This window comes from Cynocephalus volans, chromosome 1 (genome assembly GCF_027409185.1).
Source record: "Cynocephalus volans isolate mCynVol1 chromosome 1, mCynVol1.pri, whole genome shotgun sequence".
In the NCBI taxonomy this organism is placed as follows: domain Eukaryota; kingdom Metazoa; phylum Chordata; class Mammalia; order Dermoptera; family Cynocephalidae; genus Cynocephalus; species Cynocephalus volans.
Window position 1 is genome coordinate 217,988,552 of NC_084460.1, and position 13,972 is coordinate 218,002,523.

General features: G+C 36.2%; 1 protein-coding gene across 4 annotated transcripts in view; it reads right to left on the reverse strand.

Moving 5' to 3' along the window:
- ORC4 (origin recognition complex subunit 4) overlaps positions 1–13,972 on the reverse strand; it is an 80,634-nt gene that overhangs the window by 26,869 nt on the left and 39,793 nt on the right. For all 4 annotated transcript variants that reach the window (XM_063097721.1, XM_063097713.1, XM_063097706.1 and 1 more), the window contains exons 2-4: positions 6,401–6,474; positions 6,054–6,130; positions 5,357–5,447 (exon numbers count right to left, since the gene is read on the reverse strand). In XM_063097721.1, coding sequence (XP_062953791.1) covers positions 5,357–5,447; positions 6,054–6,130; positions 6,401–6,457 — 225 coding nt within the window. In that variant the 5' untranslated portion in view covers positions 6,458–6,474. The remainder of the gene's footprint in view (positions 1–5,356; positions 5,448–6,053; positions 6,131–6,400; positions 6,475–13,972) is intronic.

Below are 13,972 nucleotides of genomic sequence, written 5' to 3' on the forward strand. Positions count from 1 at the left end.
ATCTTTTCAAATATTTTAAAGTACACTGTACACTAAAAAAGTTTAATCAGTTATTAATGTTACACTGACCAACACAGCTAATTTGGTTAACTTCTTTCCACATCCTTTGTAGCTAAAAATTAATTTTACAAACATACCAGGATAATTCTGTTAGACTTGACAGCATCCAGGGATTTTTATGTTTACCAACTATCACTATTTCCAAATATTTTAATAAACATAAGATTCACCAATATGCAACTAAAAGAAATATCCTACTTAACCACCTAGAAAGTTTGTCTACAGTAAATTCTATGTAGAAGAGTATTTTCTAGGGCTCTACCTGCCACTGGGAACCATATCTACTCTTTTAAATAAAATGCTTGCAATACAACAAACCACAACGTTATCTTTTTCGATTAACTGTAGATTTTGAATTTTTTAAATTTCAGATAGTTTGGCCAAGGATAGCATTTTAAATAATCTATAATCTTATCTTTTTAATTTGAATTTACATAACTGTACTATTGAGAGTATAATTATGCAGTGGAAATAAATTTAACTATACTAAAAGAGAATACCAGGGAGGGGATTCTTCCAGATTCCAGTGAAGACATATTAGATAAATGACTTCAAAACACCAGGACAGGGCTCTGGTTTAAGAAATAACAACAACTACATAAACTGTCAGCATGGAATACATTTTATTAACTGACAAATACTATACCTTAATGCTGTCTCCTTTAAACTTGAGAACACATAAAAAAATTACATAGGGGTTCATAAAAAGATGCTATATCATGAAAGAAAAGAAACACCACGCTGACGAAAAAGAGTAATCTCTACTGAAAGTGTATATTATATGAAGTAAATGTTTTGGTCTATTTAAGCCAGACTTAGATATGTCATAAACAAACACAAAACAGAAGACTAAGAAGGTGCATGATAAGGAGCTAGAAAAGCAGAAAAGACAGTTAGAAAACTAAAATGCAGTATTTGATTAGAAGTAACAACAAAACTGACAGCAAAGAAAATCACATTGGTCATATGGCAGAACAATGGGAGAGAGGAAGAAAAAGATGAAAAAAGATGGCAGACATGAATGTGAACAAAGGTTTAATAACTGGATTCTCTAATTCTAAGAAAGGACAAGAAGAAATGAAGGAGAATATTCAAAAATAAAAGAACATTATTTCTGAGTGAAGATCAAAATTAATATTAAAAGGTTTTACAGAATATCAGTTAATTTTATGATCAACTCTTAGATGCAGACTATGAATAACTAGTACAGTAAGACAAGAAAGGAAATAAAAGTTATAAACATAGAGAAGAATTAAAACTGTCTTTAGTCACAGAAAACATGATTGTCTAAGAAAATCTCAAAGAACCAACAAAAAAACCTCCTGGAAACTGACAAGCAATTACAGCAAGGTGGCAGAATACAAGGTAATATACAAACGCCAATTGCTTGCCTACATACTAGCAACAAATACTTCGAAAATGAAATTTGAAACACTATGATTCACATTAGCACTAAGAAAACTGAAGATTCTGATTTCTGTTTTACTCTTTTTCTCCAAATAGCTTTTCATATGCCAAAAAAAAAAAAAAAAAATGAATCTAGACACAGACCTTACACTTTTCACAAAAATTAACTCAAAATGAATCACAGACCTAAATATAAAATACAACTTCCAGAAGAAAACATAGGAAAAAATCTAGGTGACTTTGGATTTGGTGATGAGGTTTTAGATACAACACCAAAATCACAATCTATGACAGAAAAACTTGATAAATTGGACTTTATTAAAATTAAAAACTTCTGCCAAACACACTTAACAGAATGAAAAGACAAGCCACAGACTGGGAGAAAATATTTGCAAAACACGACTGAAAAATAAAAAATATATAATGAATTTGTAAAGGTATTAATAAGAAAACAACCCATTTTCGTAAAGGTATTAATAAGAAAACAACCCATTTTCGTAAAGGTATTAATAAGAAAACAACCCAATTTAAAAATGGGCATAATACACCTCACCAAAGATACACGGATGAATAATAAGCATATGAAAAGATGCTCAACATCGTATGTCATTAGAGAATTGTAAGTAAATACCACAATAAGATACCACTGTACACCTATTAGAATGGCCAAACTTTAAAAAAAATTGGCAATAGCAAATGCTGGTCAGGATGTGGAACAACAGGAACTCATCCATTGCTGGTAGGAAAGCAAAATGGTATAGCTATGTTGGAAGGCAGTTTGGCAGTTTCTTACAAAACTAAATATAGTTTTACTATATGATCCAGCAACAACTGTGCTCCTATGTGTTTATCCAATACACAGTTGAAAACTATGTTGAAAACTCATCCAGATAAAAAGCCGTATGCCAATGTTTACAGTAGCTTTATTCATAAATGCCAAACTGGAAGCAACCAGGATGCTCTTCAAAAGGCAAATGGATAAACCAAGGTACATGCATGTATACGATAGAATATTATTCAGTGATTAAAATAAATGACCTATCAAGCTGTAGTGGATTTAATTGTGTCCCCCCCAAACTCCCTGAAGCTTGAATTGTGTCCCCCGAATTTTATGTATTAGAAACTTAGCCCCCACTGTGACTGTTAAGAGGGTAGGAAATCCTATTATAGTTATTGAAAGGTGGAGCCTTGAAGAGGTGATTGAGTTGCAGGACCCTGCAGTAGTGAATGGTTTAAAAATTGTGGTCAGGGCATGGTTCTGAGGGCTTTAAAAGAAGAGAGTATGTCTCTCTCTTGCTCTCTCTGCTTCCACCATCTTGCAATGTGAGACCCCTGGGTCACTGTCACCATCACCAGATGGACTTTGGATTTCTCAGCTTCAGAAAATGTAAGCAATAAATTTCGTTTTCTTTATAAATCACCCAGTTTCAAGTATTTTGTTATAAGCAAAACAAAATGGACTAATACACAAGCCATAAAATGATTAGGAGGAACCTTAAATCCATATTGCTAAGTGGAAGATGCCAACATGAAAAGGCTACATATTTTATGATTCCAACTATAGGACATTCCGGAAAAGTAAAAATTATGGAGACTAAAAAGATTCGTGGTTGCCAGGGGTTTATGGGGAGGAATAAACAGGTGAAGCAAAGGGGGCTTTTAGGGTGATAAAATTATTTTGTATGACACTGTAATGGTGTATACATGACATTATCCCTTTGTCAAAACCCATAAAAATATACAACACAAAGAATGAACATTAAACTACGGACTTTAGTTAATAATGTATCAATATTGGTCCATTAATTATGCCAAAGGTACCACAGTAAGTCAAGATGTTAATAATAGGGGAAACTGTGTGTGCATTTGTTGGGGGGAGGGTTATATGGGAACATTCTATATTATCTGCTCAATTTTTCTGTTTTAAAAAAATCTATTTTAGCTAATTTACTAATGAAATGGTATTTACTTCATTTGTATTTACTTCAACATTTTTATAAGTGTTTAATAGCTTTATTTCCTTTTTCCTGAAATTTCTCCAGTTCTTCAGGGACCAACTTCCAAGATGAAGTTCTGAGTAAATTCAGTCATTAACTGCTTAAATTGTATTTTTAAGCTTGACACTCTGAGGTACAAATCATTGAGATTTAACTTCTCTGTGTTAATGTTATTTTGTTTCAAGATGCACAAGTGACTATGGAATATCCAACGTACTTATTTCCTTCATCTCATTTTTACTTCTACTGATACAAGAGTATCACTACGGTGCTCCTTGAAGAATTAAATTTTATCTAAATATTCATAAGATGATGACTTTTCCAAAGATAATAAAATAATGAAATCTGGAAAAAAATTATCCTTTAAATTCATACTGAGGTCTGCTGAATATCAGTTTTTATGACCAACAGTTAGACATAGCCCTTGAACTTCTCACATTTCAAAGATAAAAAAATTCCACAAGCATCCAGACAGAAAAAAAATTACACACTAACCTAAAATAAGTTAATGATGATGATCATTAGTGACATTCACCACATACTTCTGGTTTACCTTCCTTCTAGTTAGTAGGAATATACTTCTTTGCTCTCTTGAAGTTAGGAGTGACTATGTAACTCACTCTAGACAGTGAACTATGAGAAGATGTACTCTGATCACCTCTGAATAGGAACTTTTAAGAGTGTGTCCATGATTTACAGTGCTCCCTTTCCTCTACTAGGGTGCTTGTGGAAGAACATGCTGAGATAACCTCTATCACTCCACTTGAGGGAATACAAATAACAGCACCCCTTTGTTGATCCACACTGAGCACAGAAAAAGAGAATCAATAAACTTCTGTTGGGTTAAGCCACTAAGATTTGGGGCTGTTATGACTGCATAATCTAGCCAATCCAGAGGGATAAAATAATTTATAAAAGCAAGAAAGAAAAGCCTGTCCTTGGATTTCCCCACAAAACACAAAACTGAGTAAAATCTATATAATTCCAAAGGGAAAAAAACTGTGACCCAATAATTCAATACCTAGCCATGTTACAAGTTATGCAAAATAACTTCTGATGTATTTAAAATATTCTAGCAAGCTCAAAAACATATTAGTCAAATAGTCCTATTGTAAAAACTACCTAAAATATCAGTGAAATTAAACTGTAAGATTTTCAAATGTTAATACCCATATTTGTCTCCTATATTGAATAAAGAATGTAAAAGGAAAAAATGAGGAGGAAAAAAGTAAAAATATCTTATTGAGGTAACTAAGAAAATACGATAAAGAGGGAAAATAGAAGAGAAATATGGAAGATGTGAGTATACATATGAAAAAACTGCTTACATTAGGATTAAACAATAAACATTTAAAAAAGGGGGGGAAAAAGAATGCATGTTATGATAGTTCTCTAATCTACAAAAAAGAAACAAAACCTACCTTGGAGAGTTAACATAAAGAATGAGAGGATACAGATAAAAGGCACAAAGTACATGTTTAATAAATGCTAGTTTCTTTTTTGTTTGTTTGTTTTTAGCAGCTGGCCTATATATGGATCAACCCTGGACCTTGGTGTTATCAGCACCATGCTCTAACCAACTGAGCTAAGTGGACAGCTCTCTTGTTCCCTTGGCAATCTCTTAATTCTTCAAGGACAGAAGACCATGATGGAACAAACATCAACTGAAAATTTGTCACTGGGAAGAAAAATAAGGTAAAAAAGGTATGCTCAATTCAAATATACCACTCTAACGCTTTTACATTGTCATCTATGATTTAAAGGAAACAAAAACAAAAAACAAAACGTTAATTACAAAATAATGAAATGAAAAACATTTTCAGTGTTATCTGAAATAAGAATCATCACATGCCTACCAGTGCAAAGAAACACCAGAAATCAATAGTTTTTACCGTGGTCTTTCCTGATCCTCGAGGTCCAATAATAAGCACAGAGTTACTTTCTCCATGGATAGCAGTTCTTTTTAGCAGCTCAATTAAGTGTCTAAAATTATATAAATAGGTCAAAATTAAAGAAAAAACACAAAGCTGAAATAATTTGCTATGTAGTACTTTTTAAAAGCTGAATTTGAATATACACAGAAATTCCTCTCTTCACTCCCTCCGGACTTTTGACTTAGGCTCTAAATAGTCCCACAGAGAAGAACACAAGAGAAGAGAGAACAGGCCAGTGCTAAACTCTCTGGAAACTAAGAGGAAACCTGGTAAGTTTGGAATACATTGATTTTATGATGGTAGGGACAAGGGACAACAGTGGCAACTACTGGATTCAAATCCCTCTTCTACTACCACTCTGGCCATTTACTCCATAGCTGGCTGCCAGGTATTAAGGGCAAGAAGGTCAGAATTCTTCCCATAGTACCAGATAACAGAAACAAAACAAGACTGAAAGTTAAAGGGCTTTCTCATTATGGAAATATGTGTATCTGCTTCTGCTTCATAATATTCAGTGCTTCTATATAAACAGCAAGTATTCACTAATTCCTAAGTATTTCCTAGCCTTATTTAAGATCAAATACGTACACAATTTTTGCAAAACCCGGAGGACACATGAAATGTTTATAACAGACAAGGGGATAGCTAGACTTACTTGTACTGTACTTGCACTCCAAAGAGACTACTATGTGAACTCTGGTGACAGAATCTTTCACGTAAAATTCTTTGTACCTGATGAAGATAAAGTAAATACATATAAATAAAAATACTACACATGCAATAAAAATGAATGAGAAAGTACATTTATACCAGTCAGGATTAGGTATTAATAAGTCAATTCAACCCTCCCTAAATACTTGTCCTCAAGAGTTCTGTCACCATTTGCATGAGTTATAAAACTAATGGCTCTTTTCATCAATGTCAAGTTCCAGGGAAAGGATGAGAATTTAGCTGTGAAGATTTCAACAAGAGGCCTTGAGAGTAATGAAAATACATACTAACCTGTGAAAGGCACTCTGTGTGTATTAAGTTGTTACTCTTTGATTTACGACTGCTCATTTCAAAAAATTCAAATCCTTAAAAAAAAAAAATTAGCATTAATATAATAAACACTACTGGCTTAAAAAGATTACTTAAGAATTTACCATTCTAGAATCAAAATAAATACAAGTTTTCAAATTTGAAAAATGTTCAAATTTCTCAAACTTTAAAAATCTTCAATGGCTATCCAGGTATAGGCTTAAATGACACTCTCACATGACACTTCATATGGTTCTCAACAACTACTCCTCCCTTTCTCTTAAATCTACTATTCACCTTCCCTTCCTTCCTTTTTCTTTTTTCACCTATATGTTTCCTTTATACAGAATGTTTCACCCACCCATACATCCCACAGGATCATTCCTCATAGAAAACCTTCCTTTCCTTACTCCACTCAATAACCATACACAAATAATCATTACAAACCAGGTTAAATGCCTCTTCCATAAACACCCACACATGCCTGCATTTCTTTTATCCATAATCAAATTGTACTAAACAAAACTGTCTGTTTAATTGCCAATGTCCCTGAATTGAGAACATTTTTATATTCCAAGCTAACGTAATGCCCAAGATAAAATTGGCAAAGAAGTGACAGCTAGAATGAAAAAAAACACTAATGAAAAAAATTATGATTTTTGCGAAATTTTCGTTGAGGGCAACATATAGACAAATGCCTTTGGCTAAAAGATCTAATTTTCTTAGCACTGATCTCCTATAGGAGTACTTTAATAGTTAGGTAATAATAACGTAAGCAGTCTTTACTTAGGTACCAGGAATTGTTACAAATGCTTTGCATTTACCAACTCATTTAATCCTCAAAATAAGCCTACAGAATAAATACGATTATAATCTCCCTTTAAGATTAGAAGACACAGAGAGGTTAAGTAACTTGACCAAAATCAGAAAGTGTGTAGGTGGAAGAGCCAGGATTTGAACCCAACAAAGTTATACACTTAAAAAAAATGTACTCTGGTCTCCTCTAGCGCCTCCAGAAGAAATGAAGCCCTGTTGATGCCATGATTTTAGTCCAGTTAAAGCCATTTTGGAACTTCTGATCTCCAGAACTCATAAAATTCAAGATAAGCTGACCTACCATCAAATCACCGATGATTAATGTTATCATGATGTAAAAATGACAGCAGCAAGGTGGAATAGGAGCCCCTCCCTTTCCCCCACTTGTATCCCCACACAGCAACACTACTTTTGCAATACATCCACAAACAAAAGTACCTTTGAGAGCCTTGGGTGTAAGGATGAGTCTGTGAAACCCTGGTGGAGCCCAAGACCTAGAAAGGCCATTTTAAGAGGGTAGACCTTTACCCAAGTATCACACTAGGCAACTGTGTTCCCAACTCCAGATCCAGAAATGAGCCTATAGCCCTAAAGCCTCACTTATAACTATGTTTGGCCTTGGCCCTGCTACCAAAGCCATCTGCAAAGGAGACCAGGAGAAGACAGCAGACAGATTCACCCTCCTTAGTTTCAACTATGAACACTGAAACGACCTTCTAACTCAGCTCCAGCTACTCTCACTATGGTTTTCTCTCACTCTTGTTCTCGCACAAGAACCCAGAAAAAGACATGCTTATCTCAGTCCCTAGGGCAGGCAGGCTTGCTGAACTCAGTCCCAAAGCAGATCCAGAAATGACCATGAATCTCAGCTCCTGCTGCTCTCAGCTGTCTGAGAACAATCCTGCCTGCAAGAGGAACTGCTGAGAGACTTGTCTATCTGGGCCATCAGTACAAGGTTACCAACCTCCCACAACAGATTTTTGATCCTGCCCCTCTCAGCCATAGCCTGACAGCAATCCTGCATGAGCAGGGACCGGCCAGGAGACATGCCTGTGTCTATGGGGCAGGACTGATGTCTTCAGTCCCAGAGCAGATCCTAAAATATCCCTGAATATCAGCCCCAGCCAGAGAGCTGTTCTGTAAGCCCAGGGTCCTAGAAGGAGGCAGGCCTTTCTGCACTCCAACAAGCAGGCTACCAAACCTAGTACCACGACAGAGCCTGAAACAGCCCTGAAAAGCAGTTCCGCCCCCTCAACGAGACTTGAGAGCAAGCCCACCCACCCAGGGACTGTCGGAAGACACACACATCCATGACCCCAGAGACAAAGACCTCAGTCTTAGTTGTAGACCCTAAAGCAGCCCTGTGACTCAATTACAGCCCTACTCAGCCACATATTGAGGCAGTACTACCTGTCCAGGGATCCATCAAGTGATCCAACAGAAACCCTCCCAGGGTCCTGGAGGAAGCCGCACTTGTCTGCACACCTGGTAACAGACCTGCCATCTGCAGACCCTCACCCCAGTATGGACCATGGTCCTGAAGACAGTCCAGTACCCAGGGAATAGACAGGTTTTCACCACTGCTAGAACTCTTGATAACAGGCCCATCAACCATGGATGCCACCGAAGACTCAGCAGCAGCCTGGCACCAACCCCATTTGACCATGATCCCAGGGAGATCTCATCAGTCCAGGAATTTCACAGAGAATGATTTTATCTACTAAAACCAGTCTATAAAGACTGGAAGATTTGTTTGCTCCTTCGAATGCACAGACTCCAATGCAAGACTACAAGAAAAACAGAATCAGGCAAGCATGAAACACAAACAGAATAGAGCTCCAGCAACTGACCTCAAAGAAATGGAGATCTTTACTTTTAGTAAAGGAATAAAAAAGTTAATCCTTGCAAACAGAAATCAAAAGAAGGCAGGGGTAGCTATACTTATGAGAATACTTTCAAAAGTTTGTGAAACAATCAAATTAAAAGAATATGAATCCCTCTATGACTTTAAGTCAAAAACTAAAAAGAGACAAAGTTCATTAATATGGATTCTGTCCCCCAAGTTTTATGTATTAGTAGCTTGATCCTCACTGTGACTATTAGGTGATTAGACTCTGAGGACCATGCCTAGTGAATGGACTAATAATGGAGGCCATGGATATGGTTCTGAGGGCTTTAAAAGGGGAGCAGTGAGACTCTCAGCTCTGCCATTTTTGCCACGTGACACTGCATTGCTGTAGTCACCTCACCAGATGGGCTCCCCGCACTGTGGACTTCCCAGCCTCCAAAACTGTAAGCATGAAAATTTGTTTTCTCTATAAATCACCCAGTTTCAGGTATTTATGATATAAGCAACAGAAATGAACTAATACAGAAAACTGGTACCAGAGAAGTGGTATGTTGCTTATAATAAATACTTGAAAATGTGGAAGTAGTTTTGAAACTAGGTGTAGAGGAAAGGCTGTAAGAATTTGGAGGAGCAAGACAAAAAGCCTACATGCTTCTGGGAGTTTAGAAGACAAGAAAACCAGGGAAAGTTTGGAATATTTTAGAGACTGGTTAAATGGTGATGACTAGAATGCTTATGGAAATATGAACTGTAACTAAGGAGGTCTCAGATGTAAATGAGAAGTAACTTATTGGAAACTAGGGCAAAAATCATTCTTACTATGAACTGGCAGGGAATTTGGTTGCATTCTGTTCATGCCCAAAAGTTCTATGGAATGTGAAACTTAAAGGTGCTGACCCAGAACATTTGGCAGAAGAAATTTCTAAGCAGCAAAGCATTCTGGAAGCTGCATGACTACTTGCAATATGCCACACTGTGCTATGGCAGAAAAGGTATGATGTGAAGCCAGAATGTATAATTAAAATGGAAGCAGAGTGTAAAGATTTGGAAAATTTGCAGACAAGCAGAGAGCATTCTCAGGAGAAAAATTCAGTAGTGCTAAGATGATTAGTACAAAACAAAGGGATTATTAAGAGAAGGGGGAAAAAGGTCCTGAAGACACTATAGAAACCTCTGGGGCCAACCCTTCCATTACAGGTTCAGAGGCCTAGGGAACAGAATAGTCTCAGGGAACAGGCCTGAAGTGCCCTCCACGGGCCACCTCAGGAAACTGCTTCCAGCACCAGCATCCTAGCCACTTTGGCTGCTCCAGATGTGGCTACACTGGCCCTAAGTGTGGCTGGAACTGCAGCTTTGGAAGATACAAGCCAGAAGCCTTGGCAGTGTCCACGAAGTGCTAAGTTTGCATGCTTGCAGAGGATGTATGGATGTATGGAAAAGCCTGGTGGCCAGGAAGAGATCTGACACAAGGGCAGAATCACCACAAAGAGCCTTCACTAGAGAAATGCCAAGTGGAAATGTGGGGTCAGAGTTGCAGCAGAGAAACCCCATCAGTGCTATGCCTAATGGAGCCAGGAGAACAGGACCACCATTGGAACCCCAGACTTGTACTAGCATGCAATGCCAGCCCGAGAGAGCTAAAGCATAGCCTCAGACCAGAAAGTTGTAAAAGCAGAGCTGCATGAGGACTTGGGGACCCAACCCCCACACCAACGTGGAAGAGGATGTCAAACATGGAGTCAAGGAATAGGACTTTCCAGCTCTGAGATTTAATCTCTACCTTGCTGGGTTTTGGACTTGCTTAGGACCTGCTATCCCTTTCTTTTGGCCTATTTCTCCCTTTTTGAACGGGGATATCTACTTAATATTCATCCCACCATCATACCTTGGAAGTAGATAACTTGCTCTGATTTCACAGATGAGACTCTGGACTTTGTACTTTCTGAACTGAAACAAGTTAAGACTTTGGGGATGGAATGAATGTATTTACTTGTGAGAAGGACATAAACTTTGGGGAACAGGGGAAGAGAGATATAGATTGTGTCCCCCAAGTTTTATGTGTTAGTAGCTTGATCCCCACTGCAACTGTTAAGAAGGTGGAAAATCCTAATGTGGGAATTAAAAGGTAGACCTTGAAGAGGTGATTAGAGTCTGAGAACCATGCTTAGTGAATGAATTAAAAATGATGGTCATGGGCATGGTTCTGAGGACTTTAAAGGGAGAGCAGTGAGCCTCTCTCTTTGCTCTGTCATTCTCACCATGTGACACCCTGTATTGCTATAGAATAACTTCACCAGATGAATTCCCTGCACTGTGGACTTCCCAGCCTCCAAAACTGTAAGCAATAAATTTTGGTATCCTTATAAAACGGCCATTTCTAGGTATTTATGTTATAAACAACAGAAACAGATGAATACAATCATTATATAATGATAAAGGAATTGGTGCAAGAGAGTATAAGAATTGTAAATACATATGTACCCACAATCAGAGCAGCTAAATATATAAAGCAAATATTAGAAGATCTGAAGGGAGAAATGGACAGCAATACAATAACAGCAGGAGACTTCAAAGCTCCACTTTCAACAATGGATAGATCATCTTTAGAAAAAACCAAAAAGAAAACATTGACTTTGAACTAAACTTTAAACCAAATGAACCTAACAGACATATATAGAACATTCTATCCAACAGCACCAGAATATACATTCTTCTTGTCAAGCAAGCACACATACAACATTCCCAGTATAGATCATATGTTATGCCTTAACTGAAATCATGTCTTTTCTGAGCACAACATCAAAAACAAAAAGAAATTTGGAAAATTCTCAAATATGAGGAAATTAAATATGTTCCCAAACAACAAATGAGTCCAAGAAAAATCATAATACAAATAAAAAAAAAATCTAGAGATAACTGAACATAAAAACACAACATTCCAAAACTATGAGATGAAGCAAAAGAGAGATGTTTTTATAGCAATAAATGCCTACATTAAAAAAGGAGATCTCAAATAAACAACCTAATGTTCCATCCCAAAGAACTAGAAAAAGAAGAATACTATGCCCAAATTAGTAAAAGGAAAGAAATAACAAGGAAAAGAGCAGAAATAGACTAAAAAACAATAGAAAAGATCAACAAAACTAAGAATTGGTTTTTTGAAAAGATAAACAAAATTGACTAACCTTTAGCTAGACTGAGAAAAAGAGAAGACTCAAATAAATAAAATCAGAAATGAAAGAGGAAACATTACAACAGATACCACAGAAATATAAAGTATTATAAAAGTTTAATATGAATAATTACATACAACAAATTGGACCCAAAAGATACGGATAAATTCCTAGACACATAAATCTATCACGACAGACTTGTGAAGAAATTGAAAATCTGAATAGAACAATAATAAGGAGATTGAATCAGTAATCAAAAATCTCACTTCAAAGAAAAGCCTAGGAACACAGCTGACTCCTACCCAAAATTTAAAGAACTAATACGAACCTTTCTCAAACTCTTCCCCAAAACTTAAAGAGTAGAGAATACTTAAAACAAATCTTACCCTGATACCAAAGCCAGGCAAGGATACTACAAGAAAATTATAGGCCAACACCCTTGATGAACATAGATGCAAAAATCCTCAACAAAATACTAGCAAACCGAATTCAAGAGCACATTAAAAAGATCATTCAACACGTCAAGTGAGATTTATCCCTGAGATTCAAGAATAGTTCAACATATGCAAATTTATAATGTGATATACCACATTAACAGAATAAAAAATATCATATCATTATCTCAATAGATGCAGAAAAAGTTTTTGATAAATTCAATATCCTTTCATGATAAAAACTGTCAACATATCAGGAATAGAAGGAATGTACCTCAACACAATAAAGGCCATATATGAGAAGGTGACAGTTAACATCATGCTCAATGATGAAATGATGAAAGTTTTCCCTTTAAGAACAAAAGGAAGAAAAGAATGCCCACTGTGGCCTCTTCTGTTTAGCAAAGTACGGGATACCCTAGCCAGAGGAATTAGGGAAAAAAAGAAATACAGCAACCAAATCAGAAAGGAGGGAATTAAATTCTCTCTTTGCAGGTGGCATGATCTTCTGTAGAGAAAACCCTAAAGACTTAACAAAAAAACTGTTAGAACTAATTAAAGAATACAGTGAAGTTACAGGATGCAAAATCAACACATAAAAATCGATAGCATTTCTATTGTGCCAATATCATTAATAAACTATCTGAAAAAGAAATTAAGAAAACAATCCCTTTTACAATAGCATCAAAAAATCAAACCAAACCAAACCCCACCTCCAAAACTCTTAGGAATAAATTCGACCCAAGAGGTGAAGGATTTATACACTGAAAACTATAAAGCACTGATGAAAGAAACTGAAAAAGACACAAATATAAGGAAAAATACCCCATGTTGATATACTGGAAGAATCAGTATTGTTAAAATGTCCACGCTACCCAAAGTAACCTACATATTCAGTGTAACCACTATCAAAATTCACGTGACATTTTTCACAGAAACAGAAAAAACAATTCTAAGTTCATACAAACCCCCAAAAGACACCAAATAGCCAAAACAATCTTTAGCAAAAAGAACAGAGCTGAAGGTTTATCCGAGGTCAAAATCTACTACACAAAACTATGATAACTGAGACAGAATGGTACTAGCACAAAATATACATGCAGAACATAAAACAAAATAGAGAGCCCAGATATAAATACATACATTTATGGGCCACCGATCTTCAACAAATGTGCCAACCATACAATATGGGGAAAGGATAATGTATTAGTCTGCTTCTATTGTTTATAACAAAATACATGGAACTAGATAATTTATAAAGAAAATGAAATTTATTGCTTAT